The 26,097-nt window shown below is 42.0% G+C and overlaps 1 protein-coding gene across 3 annotated transcripts; it reads left to right on the top strand.

Moving 5' to 3' along the window:
• Positions 1 to 160: 160 nt before the first annotated feature.
• Positions 161 to 26,061, top strand: FAM228B (family with sequence similarity 228 member B). Of its 3 annotated transcripts, none has more exons than XM_035000678.1 (10): positions 161 to 451; positions 728 to 1,231; positions 5,373 to 5,441; positions 7,360 to 7,551; positions 8,190 to 8,270; positions 11,958 to 12,045; positions 12,140 to 12,296; positions 19,805 to 19,909; positions 22,512 to 22,650; positions 25,688 to 26,061. In XM_035000678.1, the coding sequence occupies exons 2-10, from the start codon at positions 1,133 to 1,135 to the stop codon at positions 25,790 to 25,792; spliced, it is 1,035 nt and encodes a 344-aa protein (XP_034856569.1). In that variant the 5' UTR covers positions 161 to 451; positions 728 to 1,132; the 3' UTR covers positions 25,793 to 26,061. The 3 variants fall into 3 exon arrangements, with proteins under 3 accessions (XP_034856569.1, XP_034856570.1, XP_034856571.1); XM_035000679.1 differs by having other exon boundaries at positions 1,100 to 1,231; XM_035000680.1 differs by having other exon boundaries at positions 161 to 1,231; positions 22,512 to 22,687; positions 25,688 to 25,829.
• Positions 26,062 to 26,097: the final 36 nt, after the last annotated feature.

The raw sequence follows: 26,097 nt of genomic DNA on the forward strand, positions 1-26,097 counted from the left end.
GCTAGCGGAGCAGCCGCCCGTCAACGGACGCGGGGGAAGGCGGGGCGGAAAGGCGACTTGCCTAGCTATTGGCTGAAACATCTGCCCGTCACCGAGAAGCGCTGAGGTTTGGTTCGCTAACCACGACCCGCCCACCAGCGCCCGCACCGTAGGCGCTCAGGTTACTTCTCCGCGGGACTGGGCTCGCGAACAGAGTTGCGCGGGGCTCACCGACGCAGTGTCGGCCGGTAGAATTCTGACTCGTCGTCTGTCGCGGCGCAGGGCTTGTTGGGGGCTGCGTCAAGGAGACACTAGACTGGAACGTTCTGTCATTCCGGGGCGACGGGCCCGAGCTGACGGGGCCGCACTCTCCGGTGGCAGCCGACCACTGCGGGGCCGTGGGCCGAGGGGCCGGGCCCCTCGCGTGCTGCAGGGAGCCCAAGGCCCAGCCAGTCTTGGGAAGGGAGCTGAGGTACCTGTGGCGGTCTGCAGCTTTCCTGCCAGGCCGGGCGGAGCACGCGCTAATCTTGTTGACAAGATGGGAGGGAAGGGACGGGGTGGTGGGTGCTGTAGGTGTGTAACGGGCGCGGGCGCAAGCTCCCCCTCAGAAAACGTGTGTGTGTGTTGGGAGCCCCCTGTGCTGGCGTGTGTGTGTGTTGGGGGTTGCTTTGGGCCTCCTAGAGTTCGAGGACACGCAAATTTTTGTGAAAGCCCCTCCCTCTCTAAGCAGCCCTCCCTCTCTTCTAAGCCCCCTGGGTTGGCGTCGGTAGCCAGAAAGTTGCCGTTCTCCCGAGTCAGAAGATTGCGGCAGTGCGACCCCTAGAGGCCTGGCTGGTAATTGCCACGCCGTCTCGAACGGGCTGTGTTGCAGAAGGACTTGGGAAGCCTGAATTCCGGGGCGACGCTGGGGTCAGTCCAGAGAGAATCTCCCCTGCTTGAAAGAGGCTGGTTCTGAAGACCTCATCAGAAACGATGGTGAACCCTCTTGTTACGGAAAGTGTGGGTGGCTACTAATTCAGAATCGGTTCCACCCCCGTTCGTGGTCGCCAGGATTGATTGTTAAACAGAAGAGAAAGTAGGATTGTGGATTCTCATTACTGAATAAGCTAAACTTTTTTAGCTTTTCTAGGGGCTCTGTTTTTTTGTGACCACAATGAGAAATTTAGACAGTGATGATCGGGTAACTGACAAGCTTAACAAGCCCAAGACATCGAGAGAATGGTTGGAACCACAGCCACCTTCTTTTATGGAGGTAACAGTAATATGGTGGCATTTTGAAGTTTGTATTTGGGTAGTTGCATTGAGGAGTGGCTTGTGCTGAATATTTTTTCTATGTTTCCTATTTCATTTCTGCTCTTATTTCCATTCATTCTACTAACTTTGTGTTTGCTATTCATTTTCTAGCTTTTTAAGGTGGAATCATAGGCAATTGATTACGTTTTTTTTTTTTTTAAAGATTTTATTTATTTATTTGAGAGAGAGAGAATGAGACAGAGCGAGTACATGAGAGCGGGGAGGGTCAGAGGGAGAAGCAGACTCCCCGCCGAGCAGGGAGCCCGATGCGGGACTCGATCCCGGGACTCCAGGATCATGACCTGAGCCGAAGGCAGTCGCCCAACCAACTGAGCCACCCAGGCGCCCTGATTACGTTTTCTATATAACAGTTATAAAGTTTGTCCTGAAGCACCTTTAACTCTGTTGTGTTCTTAAAAACTATTGTAATTTTTTTCTAAACAGCTTTATTAAGGTATAACATATGCAATAAACTGCATATATTTGAAGTGTACAGTTTGAAAAATTTTGATGTATGCACACACGAAACCAGCACAATCAAGAGAATGAACATATTCAGTATTCCCAAAGTTTCCTTCTTGTGTCCCTCTTGTCATCCTTCCCTCCTTGCCAACCCTCAAGGCAATCACTGATTTCCTTGCTGTCACTACACTTTTGTTTAGCATTTAAAAAATTTTATACAAATGTAATCTTACAGCATGTATTCCTTTTGTCTGGCTTCTTTCACTCACCATAATTATTTTACAATTCATGTTGTGGCATGTATCAGTACTTCATTCCTTTTTTTTTTGCTGAGTGCTGTATACCCTAGTTTGTCCATCCTGCTGATGGAAATTTGGGTTCTTTGCATTTTTTGGCTATTACAAATAAAGCTGTTAGGAACAATCATGTACATGTCTTTACATGGACTTATGCTTTCATTTCTCTTGGGTTTCTAGTTGTAGAGTGACTGGGTTATATAGTAAGTGAATTTAACTTTTTTATGAAACTGCCAAACTGTTTTCCAAAGGAGTTTGCCTTGTACATACATAGTTCAAGGATCCGCCAGAGATTTGGTCAGTTAATTTGTAAAATTGGTGGCATCTCCTCTACGGCTTTCTCATTTCAGGTATTTCTCCTTTGACTTTCCAGCTCCTATGGTTGCCCTGAACTCTGTCTTCTAAATCTTTTTTTTTTTTTTTTTTAAGTTTATCTTTTTTAGTAATCTCTACACTGGGGCTCAAACTCACAACCCTGAGATCAAGAGTTGCATGCTCTTTTTTTTTTTTTTTTAAAGATTTTAGTTATTTGAGAGAGACACAGCGAGAGAGAGGGAACACAAGCAGGGGGAGTGGGAGAGGGAGAAGCAGGCTTCCCTCTGAGCAGGGAGCCCGATGTGGGGCTCGATCCCAGGACCCTGGGACCATGACCTGAGCTGAAGGCAGACGCTTAACGACTGAGCCACCCAGACGCCCCTCGCATGCTCTTCTGACTGACGAGCCAGGTGCCCCTGTCTTCTAATTCTTGAATTCTGTAAAACTTCATGTTTCTGGGTTTGAGCCCTCACCTTTAGCTCTGATGGAGGCCTGCTCTTAGACAAAAGTCCATAAAAACTGAAAACTTATACCAATGTTATTCTCTTTTTCCAAGGATTGACTACATTCTTGTTTCTCTCTGTTTTTGGTCAGTCTCCAGTGTCTTCAGATTGTTGTTTTTTATATTTTTGTCTAGAATATTAATTCAGTATCATCTTGGTTTTGAGAACAACAGATTGCCAGGAATAGCAACTCTGTGAGGCAGAAAGAACAAAGAAAATGAATCTGGAGTTAGATATATTTGAGGGTTTTTTTTTTTTTTTTTTAAAGATTTTATCTTTTTTTTTTTTTTTTTAAAGATTTTATTTATTTATTTGACAGAGAACGAGAGCAGGAACACAAGCAGGGGGAGTGGGAGAGGGAGAAACAGGCTTCCTGCCGAGCAGGGAGCCTGATGCGGGGCTCTATCCCAGGACCCTGGGATCATGACCTGAGCCGAAGGCAGACGCTTAACGACTGAGCCACCCGGGTGCCCAAGATTTTATCCATTTATTTGACCCCGAGAGAGAGAGCACAAGCAGGGGGAATGGCAGGCAGAGAAAGAGGGAGAAGCAGGCTCCCCGCACAGTAGGGGGAGCCCGATGTGGGACTCTCTCCCAGGACCCCAGGATCATGACCTGAGCCAAAGGCAGTTGCTCAACCAACTGAACTACCTACGCGCCCCTTTATTTGAGTTTAAATTCTGACTCAGTGCAGGATTTTCTAGGCTTCTAGTTGTTGGTTAACTCCCATGACTCTTAATTTCCTTGGGTGTTAACCATCCTTGGGAAGGTTAGTTCTTGGATTTTGAGATTTTACTCATCTGTTCTGAAAACAAGAGTAGTAGAACTGGGGCCCCTGGGTGGCTCAGTCAATAAGCGTCTGCCTTGGGCTCAGGTCATGATCCCAGGGTCCTGGGATCCAGCCCCTCATCGAGCCCCCCATCGAGCCCCGCATCAGGTTCCCTGCTCCGCAGGAAGCCTGCTTCTCCCTCTCCCACTCCCCCTGCTTGTGTTCCCTCTCTCCTGCCTCTCTCTCTCTCTCTGTCAAAAAAAAAAAAAAGTAGTAGAACCGAAGACAACTACTTCCAATGACTTAATTTTTTTTTTTTAAGATTTTATTTATTTATTTGACAGCGAGAGAGGGAACACAAGCAGGGGGAGTGGGAGAAGGAGAAGCAGGCCTCCTGCCCAGCAGGGAGCCCATGCAGGGCTCGATCCCAGGACCCCGGGATCATGACCTGAGCCAAAGGCAGAGGCTTAACCACTGAGCCACCCAGGTGCCCCCAATGACTGTTAATTTGAGAATATTTTGTTTTTGTGTAATTGTGAGAAGATTTCAAAGTCCCATCCCAAATGTCTCTCACTTTGGGAAATTTAAAAAATTTAATCATATTTCCAATGTGGTAAAATATATATAGCATCAAAGTTTGCTATTTTTGACAATTTTTAAGTGTACAATTTGTGACATGTTTACAACCGCTTGTATTTTCTGGTGTGTATTTATGGAAGATTTGTTATGTAAGTGGATAAAATTAATGTTATGAACTATTTCCTGAAGATTGTGTTGCTTTAAAATCTGAAAATGTGGCGTGCCTGGGTGGCTCAGTTGGTTAAGTGTCTGACTCTTGATTTCTGCTCAGGTCGTGATCACAGGGTTGTGAGATAAGAGTCCTGCTTGGACTTCACGCTCAGCAGGGAGTCTGCTTGGGATTCTCTCTCTCCACCCTGCCCCTCCCCACCGTGCTTATGTGTGCTCTCTTGCAAATAAATAAATAAATCTTTAAAAAAAAATCTGAAACTGTGACTTGTATATAAATTACTAATATTTGAAGCTATAATGACTAAATGAATTAAAGTAGAATTCACTGATGACTGAATGAATTCAATTAGAGGCCTGAGTCTGTTTTAACTCATAAAGGTAAAAACATGAAATGTGAAAAAAACATGGGTTCTATTTACCATGCGACTCTGGGCAAGTCATTTGACTGTGCTGGGAGTCAAAATGTCTGTGATCTGAGTTATTTTTTGCCCTTGAATGAGCGATAGCAAATAGCAGAAAGATTCAAATACCCTTTAAGAAGTACTTGATGAGGGCTCCAGTGTACTTCTCCCTCTGACCCTCCCCCCTCTCGTGCTTTCTCCCACTCACTCACTCTCTCACACATAAAGAAAAAATCTTTCAAAAAAAAAAAAAGTACTTGATGATATGAGTTGAAGTAGAAAAATTGTATTTACAGAGAACTTTCCAGGGATATGTCTGTCACATAAAAGCGAGTCCAGATAGTATTAATAATCTGATTTTTAAATTTTTAAATTTTTTTGTTTTAGAGAGAATGGGAGCAGGGAGGGGCAGAGGGAGATAGAGAAGCTGAAGTTGACTCCATACAGAGTGCAGAGCCTGACATGGGGCTCAATCTCAGGACCCTGAGCTCATGACCTGAGCCAAAACTGAGTTGGATGCTTAATTGACTGTGCCACCCAGATGCCCCCATAATTTGATTTTTTTTTAAGATTTTATTTTCAAAATTTCATTTTGTCATTTTAGGCATTAGCTAAAGAAGATATTGATGCAGCTATTCAATCAATATTATATAGAGAAAATCATGTAATTAAGGTAAGAATTGGCTACAGAATGTGTCACAATTAAAAATTAAATTTTGTTTATCCATTTTAGATGTAGTGCATCATCATTTACAAATTTTAGAAAATACAGGAAATAGAATTGAAAATGCTCATTAGCCCCTAGGATTAACCTTAAGCGATCTTTGAGATTGTTTTAATTGACTTCTCTTTTTCTACTTTGTGGGGATTGTTTCATAGATACTTATATGTAGGAGTTTTTCCCCACTTGTTCTTTCATCTAGTAGGGCTTCTGTGGAGTCAGTGTGTATTCTTTTTTTTTTTTAATTTATTTTTTTTAAAGATTTTATTTATTTATTTGAGAGAGAGAATGAGATAGAGAGTACATGAGAGGGGGGAGGGTCAGAGGGAGAAGCAGACTCCCTGCTGAGCAGGGAGCCTGATGTGGGACTCGATCCCGGGACTCCAGGATCATGACCTGAGCCGAAGGCAGTTGCTTAACCAACTGAGCCACGCAGGTGCCCGTGTGTGTATTCTTAAGAGCTTTAAGGGCTTTAAGGGCTGTTCCTGGAACACACTGACCAATTATTACTCAGGTATGCATAGGTAAGAAGAAGGCTTTAACTGTAACAGGATGGGCTTAATTATAAGACAAGATGAATGTCCATGTAGAATAAACACTGGAGTGGGTAACTTGTAAAGAAAAATTTTCTTCAGTGTTGTTTAAAAAGGAAAGGGGCTATTCATTAAGAATGGTTGAAGAGTGCTATGACCTGAAGCTAGGGAGGGATAGAGCCTAGAGAAGCTCTCAGTGTTCTTCGTTTATTTATTTATTTTCATTTTGAATTTCATGTTGTTGATTGTGAAATCACATGATTTCATTTGCTAGATGAAAGGTGGATACGTTTTGGATAAGAAGTTTTAGTTTATAGCCTAAATCAGTCATTTTCTTTATGGGCTACTTGCCATTTCATCCAGATTGTGCTAGCTTCTGCCTCTTCACTCTTGTCTTTTTTTTTTTCTCCCTCCATAGAATATACTTCTTTCACATTCTTTCATCCCTTCTCTTCCTAGATAACTCTCTTAAGGCCTATCCCAAATGTCTCCCACTCTAGGAATTAAAAAGAAAAATTTAGTCATTTTTTTCCCATGTGGTAAAATATATATAACATAACTTTGCTATTTTTAACCACTTTTAAGTGCACAATTCAGTGACATTAATTACATTCACATGTTGTACAGCCATCATCAATATTTCCAAATAGATGGATGTCATGAAATCATCATTATCTATTTCTATTTCTAAAACTTTTTCATCACCCCAGCCAAAACTTTATACACATTAAGTAATGACTTCCCATCCCCCCTGCCCCAGAGGTCCCTCTAGTAGCCTCTTGTTTATTTTCTGTCTCTGAATTTGCTTATTCTAGATAATTTCATATAAGTGGGATCCTACAATATTTGTCCTTTTGTGTCTGGCTTATTTCACTTAGCATATTATCTTCAAGATTCATCCATTTTGAAGTATGTGTCAGAACTTCATTCCATTTTATGGCTGTCTAATATTCCATTTTCTGTGTATACCACATTTTGTTGAGGGACACTTGGGTTTTCACCTTTTGGTTACTGTGAATAATGGTTCTATGAACATTGATGTACAAGTATCTGAGTCTCTGTATTTTGTATGTGTGTGTGTGTATTTTGCTATATTGTCCCTCTATTGTTTTGTATATTTGTTTTGTAGTCTGTCTCTCCAGGGAGAGTAGGCATGTTGTCTAATTTATCTATGTAGTAGTCACTATTTCCAGTAGAGTGTGTGTCACCCAGTAGAAGCCAAATAAATGATTGAATTAATGAATGACTTTGTGTGTTATTCTTAGGAATATAAATGAATTTAAATTTTAGAACAACAAAGCTTTAAAATAATTGCCTTTTCCATCAATGTTTTTTAGGAACTAGATAAGTGTTTACAACATCATGACTTTTTAAAGGCAAGAAGAAAAGAGATGTTACATAAAAGATGGGCTGACCATGTGGCACATCCTCTCCAGAAGAAAATAATAGAAAAAGTTTGTTCATATAAGAAGATTAAAAAAAGGAGACAAGAAGAATTAGATAGTTTTTTAAAACATGTAAATAAAAAGGTACGAAGAGGTCATTTGATACTTGTTTCCGTTGGTTTAAAACTAGGATTACCTTTATAATCATCCAAACAGCCTGCCCCTTCTGACTCTATAAATGTATAATCTCTACTCTGTTACAGTGTATGCTGTGTCCTAAATCCAGGGCATGTGGAAAGGATGGAGGGAAGAGGGTTAGGTCTGGATTTAAATGTGTACATTAGAATCCGTTTTCTTTGCTTTTTAAATGTAATTATTAATTTTATATACCAATTAAATTTGGGCTGTAGATTCAGGATATTTATATGTAGTTCTAGGACTCAGTTATTTACAATGCTATAAAATACTTGTTTTGGCATTTCTAAGAGATCTGAGATGTTTGACTAGTAAGCATTTAAAAACAAATTCCCAAATCTGTTAGTGTTCCAACATTCATTATTCTTGCAAATTTTAAGTAGATTCCTTCTGTCACTATAATAGTTATTACTTGGCTACATTAAGTTTAATTTCAATTTTGGTCTTCCCTTCCCCTTTGCATTTGTTATTAATGCTGTTTTGAAGCAGAAGAATGGAACTGTGTGACTCTTGAATCCTGTTATCCTGTTATGCTCAAAATTAATTGTGTATCTTTTGTTATGTGTAGTTTTATTTCCTTCCTATAGGGAAATGCATTTATAGAACATTATGATCCAAAAGAGTATGATCCTTTTTATATGAGCAAAGAGGACCCAAATTTTCTGAAGGTAGGATAGATTTCTTATTTTTAGTATTATGTGGTTGGTTATTCTGAGTAGCCCTAATATATAAGTAGTTCTTTAGTGATTCCCTAAGAACGCAGTAACATCTTAAGAATAATTTCCCATCTCCATATCTTAGAAAGGAATAAAAAAGCCAAAGTCCAAAGTAAATTAAACCTCTATAAAAATTTGAAAATATTGTATAATAATTGAGTAATAGGTAATATTTAAAAATTTAATAGACTTAAAAATTTGTTACAAATGTAATACATTTTCATGATACATAAAAAATTTTTTTGAGAGAGAGTTGGGGGAGGGGCGGGGGGGAGAGAGAGAGAGAATATCTTAATCAGGTTCCATGCCCAGCATGGAGCCCCACGCAGGGCTCAGTCTCCCGACCCTGAGATCATGCCCTGAACTGAAGTCGAGTTAGACGCTTAACCTACTGAGCCACCCAGGTGCCCCCCCAAATCTTTTTTTTTTTTTTAAGATTTTATTTATTTATTTGAGGGAGAGAGAGGAGAGACAGAGAGCACAAGAGGGAGGAGGGCCAGAGGGAGAAGCAGACTCCCCACCGAGCAGGGAGCCCTATGAGGGACTCAGTCACTCAGTCACGGGACTCCAGGATCATGACCTGAGCCGAAGGCAGTCACCCAACCAACTGAGCCATCCAGGCGCCCCCCCCAATCTATTTTTAAGTAAAGAATTAAAAAACCACTCACAGGGGCTCCTGGGTGGCTCAGTCGGTTAAGCGTCTGCCTTGGGCTCAGGTCATGATCTCAGGGTCCTGGGATGGAGCCCTGAGTGGGGCTCCCTGCTCAGTGGGGATTCTGCTTCTCCGCTCCCTCTGCCTCCTTCCCCCTGCTCATGTTCTTTCTTTCTCTTGCTGTCAAATAAATAAATCTTAAAACCCTCACAATTTCATTACACAGAGTGAACTTACTAACATTTTTCTGTATATTCTTCTGGATAGCCAAGACTTGCTTTCTATATGTGGGTGTATATACACATTTTTATTTTACAAATTGGTGTAACACATTGTTTTATAATCTGCATTTTTTCCTCAGTACTATGATTTGCTTCTTTCTTTGTCAATAAATGTAAATACATAATTTTAATCATCGCACAGTGTTATGTTAATAACAGCTGGGGTGCCTGGGTGGCTCAGTTGGTTAGGCCTCTGACTCTTGATTTCTTTTTCTTTTTTTTTTTTTAAGTTTTATTTATTTGACAGACAGAGACAGTGAGAGAGGGAACACAAGCAGGGGGCGTGGGAGAGGGAGAAGCAGGCTTCCGACTAAGCAGGGAGCCCGATGCGGGGCTCGATCCCAGGACCCCGGGATCATGACCTGAGCCGAAGGCAGACGCTCAATGACTGGGCCATGCAGGCGCCCCTCTGACTCTTGATTTCTGCTCAGGTCATGATCTCAGGGTCATGAGATCGAGCCCTGAGTTGGGCTACGCAGTTAGTGGGGAGATTATCTCCCTCTCTCAGTCTCCCCACTCTCTCCTTTTCTCCCTCTCTCTCTCTCAAATAATCTTTTTTTTTTTAAAGATTTTATTTGAGAGAGAGAGAATGAGAGAGAGAGTGCACATGAGAGGGGGGAGGGTCAGAGGGAGAAGCAGACTCCCTGCCGAGCAATTTGGCAAAACAAATAACAAAAAACCTGCTTTGTCTGCAAATGCCAGCAGTTTAAAATGTCTATGACTCAAGGATACAGCTAGAGCCTTATATAAACTAGCTTGTAACATAACTAGTAAGGGGCAGAACTGGGATTTGAAACCAGATCTTTTTTTTTTTTTTTTAAAGATTTACTTGATTTGGGGCGCCTGGGTGGCTCATTTGTTAAGCGTCTGCCTTCGGCTCAGGTCATGATCCCAGGGTCCTGGGATCGAGCCCTGCATTTGGCTCCCTGCTCCACGGGAAGCCTGTTTCTCCCCCTGCTTGTGTTCCCTCTCTCGCTGTGTCTCTCTCTGTCAAATAAATAAACAAAATCTAACACACACACACACACACACAAATTTACTTTATTTGAGAGAGAGAGAGAGCACACACGCTTACCCCAGAGGGAGGACGGGCAGAGGGAGAGGGAGAGAGAAAATCTCAAGCAGACTCCTTACTGAGTGTGGAGCCCAACTCGGGGCTGGATCTCATGACCCTGAGATCATGACCTGTGCTGAAATAAAAAGTCAGAGGCTTAACCGACTGAGTCACCCAGGAGGCCCTGAAACCACATCTTTTTGTATCAGAATTGCAGTTCTTTTACCATGCTGCCTTTCTAAATGAAGCTGATAGGTGGCCTCTTAAGTTAAGCTGAGCATGTTGAAGTCATAGCAGCAGTTCTTAAAGTGAGGGATATAGACCTCTGAGAACCCTGAAACCCTTTTAGGGGTCCATTAGGCCAAATATTTTCATAATAGTGCCAAATACCATTTGCCTTTTTCATATTGTTGACTTTTGCTCTGATGGTGCAAAATCAATGGTGGGTAAAACTGCTGGTACCTGAGAACTGCTTAGTCAGTGTCACCAAATCCTACTGGTTGTCATTATATTCTTCATTGCCATGCACTCACAATAAAATTCAATTTCACTTAAGAATGTCCTTGATCAAACATTAAAAATTACTAATTTTATTAAATCTTGCTCCTGAGTACACATCTTTTTAATATTCTGTGTGATGAAATGGGAAGTATGCAAGGAGCATTTCTGCTGCCTACTGAAATGGAGCATGATTGTATGAATTGTGAGCTATACTGGTTAATTTTTTTCCCATGGTATACCATTTTTACTTGAAAGAATCTCTTACAAACTGTGGTTATTAAGTGTTGGATATTTGGCAGACATTTTCTGGAAATTAATAAAGTGTCACTTCAAGAAAACCAACTGACAATATTTGTTGCTAATGGTTAAATGTGAGCTTTCAAGCAAAAAATTTGAATTTTGGAAAAATATCATCGTGAGTGTGACAGCTTCCCAATACTCTTAGACTTTTCTGATGAGAGTGATTGATTATAGTATAATGAAATGTATTAACATTTGGAAGTTCTCACAAAACTCAGTGATACAATTTTTTTCGAAATACTCAACCCATGACATAGATAAAAGATCCATTCAAAGTTCAAGATTGACCAACGGATTTTTTTTTTAATGATTTTATTTATTTATTTGACAGAGACACCACGAGAGAGGGAACACAAGCAGGGGGGTGGGAGAGGGAGAAACAGGCTTCCTGCTGAGCGGGGAGCCCTATGTGGGACTCGATCTCAGGACCCTGGGATCATGACCTGGGCTGAAGGCAGACGCTTAGCGACTGAGCCACCCAGGTGCCCCAGACCAATGGGTTTTAATGTAGTTGAGTTTGAATAATTTATTGATACAGTTTCAGATTGCACATCATAACCTTTAAGAAACTACCACTTACTGAATTTGGGTAGAGTGTCTAAGAAGAATATCCACAGTGATCTGGAAAAGCTATTAACACAAGAGCTAACCATGACTGGAGGGCCTTGCTAAGAGATGTATCGGAGTGCCCACATTTCTTTGTAAAATGTTAAATATATATAATGGTTACACTGAAGTAGTTTGTAGATACTTTATTCTTGGTTCTTCTGGCCTAAGAGCCATACATAGATGCTTAAGGTAGACTGAAAAAGACCTGCAATCCTGTCCTCAAAGACATGCTTTTCTTGTAGGTTACCGTTCCACCATTTCGTGACCCTTTGAAAAAGGCACAATATGACAAAGATGATGAAAAAAGAACTCTTCTTCAGTGTGAGACTGGTACTCAGTGCCTGATTGTTACGTGATTTCATAACCCAAGAGCAATGGGAGTTGCATTTAAGGGTGCTAATCTAGGTTACTAATCTTCTTGCAGGCAAAATATATACAATGAAAGAATTTAAAGAGATTGAAAAGGCCAAACTGCATTCCAGATTCCCAAGAATTTCTAATTCAAGGCACTTTATGACTCCAAATGAGTGGCTTAAGCTGCCTACAACCTACATAGAAAGTGAATTTTGTAAAAGGAGCAGGTAATGGTTAATGTAATAGAAATTATGGAACCTTTTGGAATTTGAAAACTCTTCTTGACTGGTATAAATTTTACCATAATTCTGATTTTTTTAAAAATTAATTTTTCAATTAGAAATCTGTAATATTTGTTCCTGTTTTTGATGTTTCTTTTTTCTTGGGCACTTTCAAGATTTTCTCTTTGCTTTTTAATAGCTAGATTATGATATGTCTAGGTATTTTGTTTTTTGTTTTTCCCTTTCTTTCTGTTTATCCTGCTTAGGGTGCTCTGAGATTCTTGTATCTGTGGTTTGACATCTTTCATTATTTATTTTGGAAAATAGGCCATTATCACTTCAAATATTTCTTATGCCCTATTTTTCTTTTCTTTCTGAGAAATCAGTTATTATTATTATTATTATTATTATTATTATTATTATTATATTTTAAGGTTTTATTTATTTGAGAGAGAGAATGAGAAAGAGAGAGCACATGAGAGGGGGGAGGGCCAGAGGGAGAAGCAGACTCCCTGCCGAGCAGGGAGCCTGATGCGGGACTCGATCCCGGGACTCCAGGATCATGAGCTGAGCCGAAAGCAGTTGCTTAACCAACTGAGCCACCCAGGCGCCCAGAAATCAGTTATTATTATTATTATTTTAAAGATTTTTATTTATTTGACAGAGATAGTGAGAGCAGGAACACAAGTGGGGAGTGGGAGAGGGAGAACTAGGCTTCTCGCTGAGTGGGGAGCCTGATGTGGGGCTCGATCCCAGGACCTGGGATCATGACCTGAGCCAAAGGCAAGCTGCTCAACTGAGTGAGCCACCCAGGCACCCCTATTATTATTATTATTATTATTTTAAAGATTTTATTTATTTATTTATTGGAGAGCGAGCGAGAGAGAAACAGCATGAGAGAGGAGAGGGTCAGAGGGAGAAGCAGGCTCCCCGCCGAGCCAGGAGCCCGATGTGGGACTCGATCCCAGGACCCCGGGATCATGACCTGAGCCGAAGGCAGTCGCTCAACCAACTGAGCCACCCAGGCGCCCAAGATTTTATTTATTTGAGAGAGAGAATGAGAACACGAGAGGGAAGAGGGCAGAGGGAGAAGCAGACCCCCTGCTGAGCAGGGAGCCCGATGTGGGACTCGATCCCTGGACTCCGGGATCATGACCTGAGCCGAAGGCAGTTGCTTAACCAACTGAGCCACCCAGGCGCCCTATTTTTTTTTTTTTTAAGATTTTTATTTATTTGAGAGAGAGTACACACAAGAGAGAGCACTAGCAGGGGCAGTGGTGGGGGCAGAGGGAGAGGGTGAAGCAGGCTCCCCGCTGAGCAAGGAGCCCGATGTGGGACTCAATCTCAGGACTCTGGGATCATGACCTGAGCTGAAGGCAGATGCTTGACTGAGCCACTCAGGTGCCCCTGAGACTCCCAATTATATGTATGTTAGACCATTTGATTGTCTCATGGCTCTGTAGCTCTTAGTTTGTTCTTTTGTGTTTAAAATTTTTTTTTTCTAATTATATTTCAGTTGGACAGTTTCTACTAACCTATCTTTAGATTCACTAAGCCTTTCCTCAGCTGTGTCCCATCTCTCTCTCTCTTTTTTAAGATTTTATTTATTTAGAGAGACAGAGATAGCAACAGTACAAGCAGGGAGGAGAGGGAGAAGCAGGTTCCCACTGAGCAGGGAGCCCAATGCGGGGCTCGATCCCAAGACCCTGAGATCGTGACCTGAGCTGAAGGCAGATGCTTAAGTGACTTGAGTCACCCAGGTGCCCCTTTGTCCCATCTCTTGATCAGTCCATCAGAGGAATTCTTTGTCTCTGATGTGATTTTTATTTCCCGCATTACCATTTGATTTTTTTTCACATAGTTTTCACACCTGCTGAAATTCTCCCATTTATACAGGTTCACTTTTCCACTAGATTCTCTAACAGATTAGTCATAGTTATCTTAAATTCTCTGATAGTTCCCTTGCTAGGGTCATTTCTGAATGTGGTTCTATTGATTGCTTTCACTCTTGACAATGGGTTATTTTTTGTCTTGCCCACCCCCCCATGTCTTATAATTTTTTATTAAATGCTAGATATTTGAGGTTATTTTGTCTTGCCTTTTTTTTTTTTTTTTTTGCATGTCTTGTCATTTTTGATTGAATACCAGGCAATAGAGGTAGAACAGTATAGACTGAGTATGTCTAGAAATAGATATCCTTTTCTTCTGTCAAGCATTAGTGTGGAGAATTGGGTTTATCTAGTCAGAAGTTGAGCTGGGTTTAGGTATTATTATTGCATTGTTATTTTTAGTGCGCTACAGGCTTCAAATGCCTTTAGTGTTGGGCTGCTGTTACCTTGTGCTTAGGGTGGGGCCTGGCATGCCAGAAGGGTTTTCTCAAGCATTCCTTCTTCCCTTTCAGTTTTTGGCTATTTCAGTAAGCCTTTGTCACAGAGGTGTGGGGTGAGTCTCTCCCATGGTCTTGCTTCATCCCCAGAAGTATACTGCTATTGCTTGTTATTGCTAGGCTCATAGCTGGAGCAGAGGAATTTTTTCTGTTTTCCTTTTTTTAAGATTTTTTTATTTATTTGACAGAGAAAGACACAACGAGAGAGGGAACACAAACGGGGAGTGGGAGAGGGAGAAGCAGACTCCCCGCCGAGCAGGGAGCCCGATGCGGGACTCGATCCTGGGACTCCAGGATCATGACCTGAGCTGAAGGCAGTCGCTTAACCAACTGAGCCACCCAGGCGCCCTTTTTCTGTTTTCCTTATCCCACCTCAGTGTTAGGCATGCTCTGTGTGCTTGGGCCTCAGGAATAGCATGTTCTTAGAGTTCCTTTCCCTTCTCCTTGTGGCAGCCAAACTCTTGTGTGGTTGTTCTTGGGTGAGTTTCCTGCCCTTCTTCCAACAGAGGCAGATCTCTGCTTGGTGTAGGTGTAGGATTCTGGACCTGAAGTGGTTGGTCTCTCCCAGTGGGACAGAGGATTTTTACTTCTATCATTATCCTATAGCACTGGATCCTTGCCTTGGTCCTGGGTGTACCCCTCTTACTTCTCTATAGGCAGACAGGTTTTGCCTTTACTTCTCTTCCAGAAGCAGTATATCTTTGCTTGTTGTCCTGGGGGTTGGGGAAGAATTTACTTCCCTCTTCCCAGCAGCTTAAGGCTTTTGCTTTATCGTACAGATGGATCCAGGGAAATGGGTGGGGATTTGCACTTGTTTACCTGAAGGTCTTGATATCTTCCTGTGTGTCTTTGCCACTGATGGGGCCTTTCTGTGGTCTTCTGCTCTATACCCAGTCTTTTTTTGAGGAAAACACTGTTTCCAAGAGTCTATTAAATGCCACTTTAACACTTTCTCTATGAAATATTTCCAGTTGGGACACCTGGCTGGCTCATTTGGTAGAGCATGTGGCTCTTGATCTCAGGGTTTGAGTTTGAGCCCCACGTTGGGTGTAGAGATTGCTTAAATAAATAAATCTAAAAAATCTCAAAATATTTCCAATCCACCTCCTTATACTGGTCAGTTTGGTCCAGTCCCTCTTTTGTCCCATCACTTGACACAAATATACTTTTTTACTTAATCATACAGTTTGCAACTGTCTAATTGTGTGTGAAATGAATGAGTGGATGACTAGTCAATGGTTAAGTCTGTGAGACTAGTTTGGAGTGATTTTGTGAAAAGCCTTCAATGCCATCTTAAAAATTGGGATTTTATCATGTAGGGAATGGGGAGTCATTGAGGATAGTAATGTTGGAAACTTTAATCTGGCATATGCTGTATATGATAGATTAGAGATAAGATAGGACTGGAAGCTGGAGATCATTGAACTTTTTGTAAGGACCTATGTTATGTTGATAAAGGCCTCAGGATGGTGGCAAAAGGAACGGAAGGAGGAGATTGATGTGATAAAACAAAGGAATTTTAGATTTTGGTGGCCAGATTTGGAAGGCCAGGGAAAAGGAAGAGTCAGAGAGGAATTTTTTTTTTTTTAAGATTTTATTTATTTATTTATTTATTTATTTATTTATTTATTTATTTTTAAAGATTTTATTTATTTATTTGACAGACACAGCGAGAGAGGGAACACAAGCAGGGGGAGTGGGAGAGGGAGATGCAGGCTTCCTGCTGAGCAGAGAGCCCGATGCGGGGCTCGATCCCAGGACTCTGGGATCATGACCTGAGCCGAAGGCAGATGCTTAATGACTGAGCCACCCAGGAGCCCCAGATTTTATTTATTTGACAGAGTGAGCACAAGTAGGGGGAGCAGCAGAGGCAGAGGGAGAAGCAGGCTCCCCGCCAAGCAGGGAGCCTGATGTAGGACTCGATCCCAGGACCCTGAGATCATGAGCTGAAGGCAGACGCTTAATGACTGAACTACCCAGGTGCCCGGAGAGGAATTCAGTTTTGAGAAATATTATTACATATTAGTTTCCTAAGGCAGTTGTAATACAGTACCACAAACTGGGTATTTTCTCCCAGTTCTGGGGGCTGGAAGTATAAAATCAAGAGGTCAACAGTGCCATTTCCTCTATGAAGGCTCTAGGGGAGCCTCCTTCCTTGTCTCTTTCCTAGCTGCTGTTGGCTGCAGGCAATCATCACTCTAATGTCAGCCTCCATTGTCACATGGTCTTCTTCCCTCTGTGTCTGTATCCAATTTCCCTCCTTTTTCTTTTTTTTTTTTAAGATTTTATTTATTTATTTATTAGAGTGTGCAAGTGGGGTGGGGGGAAGAGCAGAGGGAGAGGGACAAGCAGACTCCGTGCTGAGTTTGGAGCTCCATGCAGGGCCTAATCCCACGACCCTGAGATCATGACCTGAGCCAAAATCGAGAGTCAGATGCCCAGATGACTAAGCCACCCAGGCGCCCCTCCGATTTCCATCTTATAACATCTGTCACTGGATTAGAGCTCACCCTAATCCATTATGACCTCATTTTAACTTGATTACATTTGCAAAAACCTTTCCAAATAAGGTCACAGTCACAGGTCTCAGAGTTTAGGACTTGAACATATTTTTTCTGGGGGACACAATTCAACCCATACTTCAAATTAATTCAGAGACTTATGTATTGAGTTATAACTGCCTTAAAGAACTCAATACAATAGAGAAGATAGCTATTTAAATAGATAATTCCATTACAAATGGCAGACGTGATAATACTGATATGCACAGTTTATTATGGAAGCACAGAGGAGGGACACTTAACCCAGCCTAACAGAAAATACAAAGGTAGGATCCTGGATAGAAATTAAAAAAATGAAAGGGCTCCTGGGTGGCTCAGTTGTTTAAGTGTCTGACTCCTGATTTTGGGTCAGGTCATGATCTCAGGGTCATGAGATCAAGACCTGTGTCGGGCTCTATGATGGAGCCTGCTTAAGATTCTCTCCCTCTCCCTCTGCCCCTTCCCCTTCTCCAAAAAAATTTAAAAAATGAAAAGGAGCATCAGTTTCTTGGGATTGAAATTATTCAGTGTTCGGTTTATATAATTTTATTAATTTAAATGATCTCTAGTTTGGGTGAATCCAGGAGAAAACTTCCTGTCTGAAGTTAACAGACATATATGTAGGAATGCAGAGATCAGAGATGGCTACATAGAGGAGGGAATCCGTGTGGTTGCCATCTGGCTTCCATTTTATACCATAGTTTTGGAGACTTTGTTTTTCTGAAGTTCAGCCTTTAATGTTCAATTCTGGTGTATCTGAAATATCTTTTTTTTTTTAAAGATTTTATTTATTTATTTATTTATTTATTTATTTATTTATTTGGCAGAGAGAGAGACAGCGAGAGAAGGAACACAAGCAGGGGAGTGGGAGAGTGAGAAGCAGACGGACTGAGCAGGGAGCCTCATGCAGGGCTCCATCCCAGGACCCTGGGATCATGACCTGAGACGTAGGCAGACGCCTAACGACGGAGTCACCCAGGCACCCCTGAAATATCTTTATTCTTGTTCTTTTTTTTTTTAAGATTTTTTATTTATTTATCTGAGAGAGAGAATGGGAGACAGAGAGCATGAGAGGGGGAGGATCAGAGGGAGAAGCAGACTCCCTGCCGAGCAGGGAGCCCGATGCGGGACTCGATCCCGGGACTCCATGATCATGACCTGAGCCAAAGGCAGTCGCTTAACCAACTGAGCCACCCAGGCGCCCTTTATTCTTGTTCTTTAAAGATAATTTGCTGAATACAAAATTCTAGGTTGTTACTTATTTTCTCTTAATGCTTTAAAGATACACTTCTTGTTTTTGGTTTCTGTTTATGAGAAGTCTGCTGTCATTCTGATTTTCATCCTTTCTCTATGGCTGCTTATAAAATCTTTGTCTTTAGCATTCTTTTTTTAAAATTTATTTTATTTTGGGGCGTCTGGGTGGCTCAGTCGTTAACCGTCTGCTTTCGGCTCAGGTCATGATCCCAGGGTCCTGGGATCGAGCCCCGCATCGGGCTCCCTGCTCAGCGGGAAGCCTGTTTCTCCCTCTCCCACTCCCCCTGCTTGTGTTCCCTCTCTCACTGTCTCTCTCTCTCTATTGAAAAAAAAATCTTTAAAAAAAATTTTTATTTTTTTAAAAGATTTTATTTGAAAGCGTGAGTGAGAGCAAGTGAGCACAAGCAGGGGGAGGGGCAAAGGGAGAGGGAGAAGCAGGCTCCCTTGCTGAGCAAGGAGCCTGATGCGGGGCTTGATCCCAAGACCCCGGGATTACGACCTGAGCTGAAGGCAGATGCTTAACGACTGAGCCACCCAGGCACCCCTCTTTTTTTTTTTTTAAAGATTTATTTATTTTATTTTTATTTTATTTTTTATTTTTTTAAAGATTTTATTTATTTATTTGAGAGACAGAGAATGAGAGACAGAGAGCAGGAGAGGGAGGAGGGTCAGAGGGAGAAGCAGACTCCCTGCTGAGCAGAGAGCCCGATGTGGGACTCGATCCTGGGACTCCAGGACCATGACCTGAGCCGAAGGCAGTCGCTTAACCAACTGAGCCACCCAGGCGCCCAGATTTATTTATTTTAGAGAGTGCAGGAGCAGGGGGCGGGGCAGAGGGAGAAAGAGGGGGGAAGCAGACTCCCCACTGAGCAGGGAGCCAGATGCAGGGCTGGATCTCAGGACCAGAGATCATGACCTGAGCTGAAACCAAGAGTCAGATGCTTAACCGACTGAACTACCCAGGCATCCCGATTTCAGTAATTCTGAAACACTCAAGAATGTATACTAGTTTGAGGGGCGCCTGGGTGGCTCAGTCGTTAAGCGTCTGCCTTTGGCTCAGGTCATGGTCCCAGGATCCTGGGATCGAGCCCTGCATCAGGCTCCCTGCTCAGTGGGAAGCCTGTTTCTCCCTCTTCCACTCCCCCTGCTTGTGTTCCCTCTCTCACTGTGTCTCTCTCTGTCAAATAAATAAAATTAAAAAAAAAAAAAAGTATACTAGTTTGAAATGGTCTTTTGGACAATATACATAGCAGTCAATGTATAACAATGATTTCTCTATAAATGTAAGATAGTTTTGTTTTCAAAACATCCTCACACATGTTATCTTGTTAAAGGTTAAAAGTGAAAATGAATTTTAACGATTGTAGTTTTGATTTGAAACCCTTGACAAGAACTCCTCATCCTGTTGAATCTCAGCAAGAAAAAGCAGTTATTTACAAGTAAGTCCATTATTCCATAGCTTTGCTTTTTTTCATTAAAGATCCTTGGCAGTGTTTCCAGCCCCTGCCATCCTTTTAAGTTGCTGGAATAGTGCTGAGGCATACACTGCACTCTGGTGGTGTGACATCAGGCATCTCCCGCCTCTGTGTCTGGGTGAGGTGGCAACTTGCCTCAATTTTGTCTGGTTTGAAAGAACAAATTGCTAACAGATTCAGAAATAACAAGCACAGACCGAAAATAAACTGTTAACAACTCAAAGTTAAAGGTTAGGAGATTTTTAATTGGAATTGGAGCAGTAAAAATGGAATTTTGGACTAGTTTTGGTGGATAGTAGGTACACCCAGTGTGAAGAGATGTTACGAGGAGAGTGGTAGTATGTACGATGGTGTGTGTGACAGAGAGAATCATCTCAATTGCCTACTTACAGGATTAAAGTAAGAGATTTCTCTATATAGTTACATAACATGTTTATCTGATTAAAACTAATGAGATCCCTCAGATGTTGCTGCAGGGAATGTAAAATGGTGCAGCAACTTTGGAAAATAGTTTGGCAGTTTCTCAAAATGTGAAACTTTAAGTGACCATGTGACCCAGCCATTCAACTCCTACCCAGGAGAAATGGAAACATATGTCCACATAAAGACTTAGACATGAGTGATCATGGCAGTATTATTCACAATAGCCAAAAAGTGGAAACAACCCAAATATTCATCAGCTGGTGAATAGATAAAAAAAAAAGTGCCATATCTATACATGGAGTATTATTTGGTGATTAAAAGGAAGAGAAGTACTGGTAACACGTTATGAAACGGATGAACTTCAAAACTGTTCTACTCCGTGAAAGAGGACAGTCTCAAAAGACCACATATTGTATGATTCTATTTATAGGAAGTGTCCAGAAAGGCAGATCTATAGAGGCAGGAAGTAGATTGTTGTTGGCCTAGGCCTAGGGTTGGGAATGGGCAGTGATTGTAAATGAGCATGAGGTTTTTATTTATTTTTATTTATTTTTTATTTTTTTTTTTAAAGATTTTATTTATTTATTTGACAGAGACAGAGATAGCGAGAGCAGGAACACAAGCAGCGGGAGTGGGAGAGGGAGAGCAGGCTTCCCGCCGAGGAGGGAACCCGATGTGGGACTCGATCCCAGGACCCTGGGATCATGACCTGAGCCGAAGGCAGACGCTTAACGACTGAGACACCCAGGTGCCCCGAGCATGAGGTTTTTAGACTGATAGAAATGTTCTAAAATTAGATCATGGTGATGGTTAGACAACTCTATACTAAAAATCATTGATTTCTACACTTAAAATGGGCAAATTTTATGGTGTGTAAGTTACACCTCGGTAAAGCTGTTGATGATAATAAAAAATATAAAAAAAATAACCTAGCAAAGCAGAAGAAAAATGAGCTTGTATGATGTACAATTTTCTGTTCCTAAAAAGCCCCAAAGTAAGCCGCAGTGCCCTTTCGTTTTTCTGAAGAGGCTCAGAATTTGATGAATAAATGCAGTGTGGCAGAAGCCAGAGGGCTTTTAGAGAGACTTGATGCTGCCGTGGGCAGGAGAAAGATGATTAATGACGAATTGTAGAAACAGATGACTCTTAGAGATGGAGCTGGACATTGTGGTCTTCTCAGTGTACTAGAGGTGTGGTTTAAAAATTGGCTGTTTTGTTTTTAATTTTATTTTATTATGTTGTGTTAGTCACCATACATTCCATCATTAGTTTTTGATGTAGTGTTCCATGATTCATTGTTTGCATATAACAGCCAGTGCTCCATTCAATACGTGCCCTCTTTAATACCCATCACCAGGCTAACCTATCCTCCCACCCCCCTCCCCTCTAGAACCCTCAGTTTGTTTCTCTGCTTTTTGAATGGGAGTTGAAATTGAGGGATAATAGAAATATTGAAACTAAGCCCTATTCACTTGTTAGCTAAAGGCCTTAAAAGATGGAATGAGTCAGAATCACTCTTGCATCCTAGGTTTCAAAAGGGTAAGTTTCTCTACAATCCCTAACTGCCACAGACTCATGGATCTGTTTGGGTCAGGTTTTAGGTAAATAAACATTTAAATCCTATTTAATTTCTATATATGATATAAAAGGAGGGGTTTGTCCTCAAATATCTCTTCTAGCAGAGTGGGACCCAGATGTGAAGGAGAATATTGCATATTAGAGTACCAGAGGACCTATATTTTAGACTAGAGGCTTAAGTCTCTGAGCTCTGCCCCGCCCCGGAAAAGAGGTGGAAGATTAGATTCCTGTCTATGAATTAGGGAAACATCCCAGTTACGGCATCAGGGGTAGAGAAAGCATACTTGTCTTTGGCAGTTAGACTTTCCTTGGGAAGACATAATGGACAACTCTGTGAGGCAGTCATTTACTCTGAAAGAGCCTCACTCAGCTGTTTGATTAAGCTGCAAAGTGATTGCAAATGAAACTACTATTAAAGCCAGGTAATGCTATTTATTTGGGTTTCTTTTTTATAAAAATGTATAGATTCATATAAAACTCACCAACTTCAAAGTAAAAAAAAATTAAATGCTACAATTGAGTTTGTATTTAAGAGAATACTTTCCTTTCTGGTTCCTTCTTATAGAAACAAAGGATCATCCTTTCTGGAAAAAGAACCTCTATGTTTTCATGAGAGAAAGAGTCCAAGTCTCAAAGAGGCCAACTCTGAAGGTCACTTCGTTGACCCTCAGCAGGAGATAGAAGGGGATGGGGACCAGGATGCGGTGAGAGCTGAGAGAGTCCTATTTTGCCATACACAAGGTAGCAATTGCTGATACCAAAATCTGAACAGCTGGGAGCTTCTCTGTATGACAGGCTTTCAGGAAGAGAGGAGGCAGTGGACTGCACCCCCTTCACCCCAAACAAGGCGAGGGAGAGAGTAGAAGAAACTGAGAAGCAGCTTCCTTTATTCAGAGGGAATGGAGAGAGTTGCCCTAGGAGTTATTACACATGCATATGCCCTCTGGTGGGTGGGTTATCAGATTTTCCTACCTCCTTCTTAGGAATGTTAACCCTTCTGTCTCTCATCCATCTCTATCATCTCTACCATTTACCACTTAACCACACTCAAGCCAGGCCCCAAATTTTGTTCCCCTTAATTCAACCAAGACAGGCAGAAAATTTTCAAAAGCATCATATACTAAATTCAATGTAGTAAAATTTAAGAAGTAAAAGCCCCCAAATTTAATGTAAAATATATAGAAATATAGGTGTTCACAGAGCAGATTTTTCATCCCAAGATAACTACAATTAAACTTGGTGGCCACGTGACTGGTCTCACTTAGTCTAGTGCTTCCAGGTCTACGTGCCACTTTTCCCCTTCAGATCTCTTCTCTACACCCTTGTGTGTCCCAAGGCCCTGGGGTAGAGCCTCTCTTAGGAGTGGATTAGAAATCATTTTCTGGTTAGAAATCAATATGGGAATGGTACGTTAGTCCAAATATACAGTCTTTCCATCTTTCTTCTGTCTCTCCATTTCCCTACTCTTACCTCCAAAGGATAAGGGAGCTACTTTTTTTGTTCACTCATGGAAGTTTTATTAAAACTTTATTTTGGGGCACCTGGGTGGCTCAGTTGGTTAAGCAACTGCCTTCGGCTCAGGTCATGATCCTGGAGTCCCGGGATCGAGTCCCATGTCAGGCTCCCTGCTGAGCAGGGAGTCTGCTTCTCCCTCTGACCCTCTTCCCTCTCGTGCTCTCTCTCTCAAGTAAATAAATAAAATCTAAAAAAACCCCACAAAACTTTATTTTGTAGTTTAACTCCTTTTACCGTAATGTTTTAGTATCCTCCCATGTGCGTGCTTGCTTTCTTCCTCAAAAAATTGTTTTAAGATTTTGGGGTCCTGGGTGGCTCAGTTGGTTAAACATCTGCCTTCGGCTTAGATCATGATCTCAGGGTCCTGGGATCGAGCCCTGTATCAGGCTCCCTGCTCAGTGGGGAGCCTGCTTCTCCCTCTCCCTCTGCCCCTCCCCACCACTCATGCATGTTCTCTCAAATAAAATCTTAAAAAAAATTTGTTTTAAAGATTTTTTATTTATTTGAGAGAGTGCGAGAGAGAGCATGAGCTGGGGTGGGGAGAGGGAAAAGCAGACTCCCCACTGAGCAGGGACCCCCCCCCAACACACACATGGGGCTTGATCCTAGGACCTTGGAATCATGACCTGAGCCAAAGGCAGACACTTAACTGACTGAGCCACCCAGGTGCCCTTCTTCCTCAAAATTTTAACAAGCACTTACTCTGAGCCAAGCAGTATTTGAGGGGCATAGTGGTAAACAAAAGAGGTAAATCTCTGATCTTGAGGAGCTTACATTTTGATGGCGGGGACAGACAATAAATATGTAATATGTGAGCTAGTAATAAGTGCAGTGAGAAAATAAAACAGGTAAAGTGGGGCAGGGAACTACGTCAATAGAACAGGTTTAAATCGATAGCAAGGAAAAAACAAAAACTAAGTCGCTTTGTACTGATACCTTACAAATATATGTTATAATGGTTGTGAATATCTTGAATTTAACCAGCCCCCAAAAGGATTATTCTTTACTTTTGTATTTATGTCCCTCTTACTACCAGAAACCTGCTTTGCCTCCAGATTTCCCCTCATTCAGGGGAATAGGATTATAATCCAACCAGGACCCCTCAGGACAAAAGTCTGAGTTGTCTTTGATTTCTTGCTTTTCCCCACTTCCCATGTCTAACAGGTGCCAGCTCTGTTGGCTTATTAACTTTTCGGTTTCTCACTACTCTCACCATTTCAGGCCATTGTGATCCTAACTGGTCTTCCTGCTTCTGTGGTTGCCCCTGTGTAATCTGTTCTCCATGCAGAAGCTATATTTAAAAAATGTTAGATCCGATTTCTCCCCTACTCAAAACCTGTGAATGGCTTCCCTTCACACTTTGGAATTTATTCTAATTCCTTACCATGGTCTAAGTCCCTTGACCATTAGGCGCCTGTCTCCCCTCCAGCCTCATCTCCTGCCTTCTCTCCACATTTGCTATGCTTCAGCCTCACCAGCCTTTTTTTTGTTTTCTGAACATACCAACTTTACTCCTCTCTCAGGCTTTTGCTTCTGTCATTCCTTCTCCCAGGAACACTCTTTCTCCAGATTTCTCCGTGTCTCGCTCCCTTAGTTCACCCAGACGTCTGCACAAATATCTTCTCAGAGAAGCCTTCTCTGACTTCTCTAGTTAAAATAGTCCCCCTCATCCATTCCCCTATCCTTCCTACCCCCTTTACCTGTAAAGAGGTGGGATTCAGAACTCAGATGGAAGGCACAGTACATGGATGTAGCTTGGTGAATTTTGTGCAGGAACATTGTTTATTTCTGTTTACTTCATTACTCAAGTGAGAAGGTCATCTGTCAGCTGACAGTGAAGGTGGAGGACCAAGATTCAGAGGTTTGAAAAAAGGGAAGAATGGAAGGTAGTATTTTCTAAATCACAATAATCCTAGTGTAAATTAGTACTCCAGACATCCTGACAGTCTGAAAGCAGGACCATATGGGGTCCCTCAACTCCTATCACACATCAGTGATCTACCCCCCCACCCCCCACCCCGTAATAGGGTTGGCTTATTCCCGAATCTCTGTATGTTTTGAATCCAGAGAGAGTGACAAGAGGCTGAGGTCGCTCAGCTCTGGCAGGACAAGGCTTCGGGGGGTCGGGGGGTGATCAGCTCAGCTGGGCTGAGGAACTCTTTCTGCTCTTATAGGCTCCCCATTCCTATATCACACACCATTCTTCTTTTCTGTTACCTTCAAAAGGTTTTAGCAACCAAGGAGCACACACCCCGATCCTTGATTGGTGAGGGACACAAAAGAAGGCTGTTCCCGAGGAAGTCATCTGCCAGCAGGATTCATTCAGGGTGAGGAGCAAGGAAGGAGCTCAAGCACCTGCAATAACCACTTTTTGAGTTCAGTGTCTGTATGATAATTAAGAAATCACAATACCATGTATTGACGGTTATTGCCAATGTATTTTCTGCAGAAGTTAAATATTGCCTGAAAGATCCAATAAAAATAATGATAGCTACCTTACTGAGTGCCTATCTCAATTCACTTGATCTTTCCTGAATCAAGGTAGGTGTGTCCTCTTTGGTCAGGTACCCTTAACATCCACTGCCTCATATTCTCCCCTCCCCTCCTGATTTTATTTATTAGCATGAGCAGTGGGG

Source organism: Mirounga leonina, unplaced genomic scaffold, assembly GCF_011800145.1.
Source record: "Mirounga leonina isolate KUSES-001 unplaced genomic scaffold, KU_Mleo_1.0 Mir_125, whole genome shotgun sequence".
Classification (NCBI taxonomy): Eukaryota; Metazoa; Chordata; class Mammalia; order Carnivora; family Phocidae; genus Mirounga; species Mirounga leonina.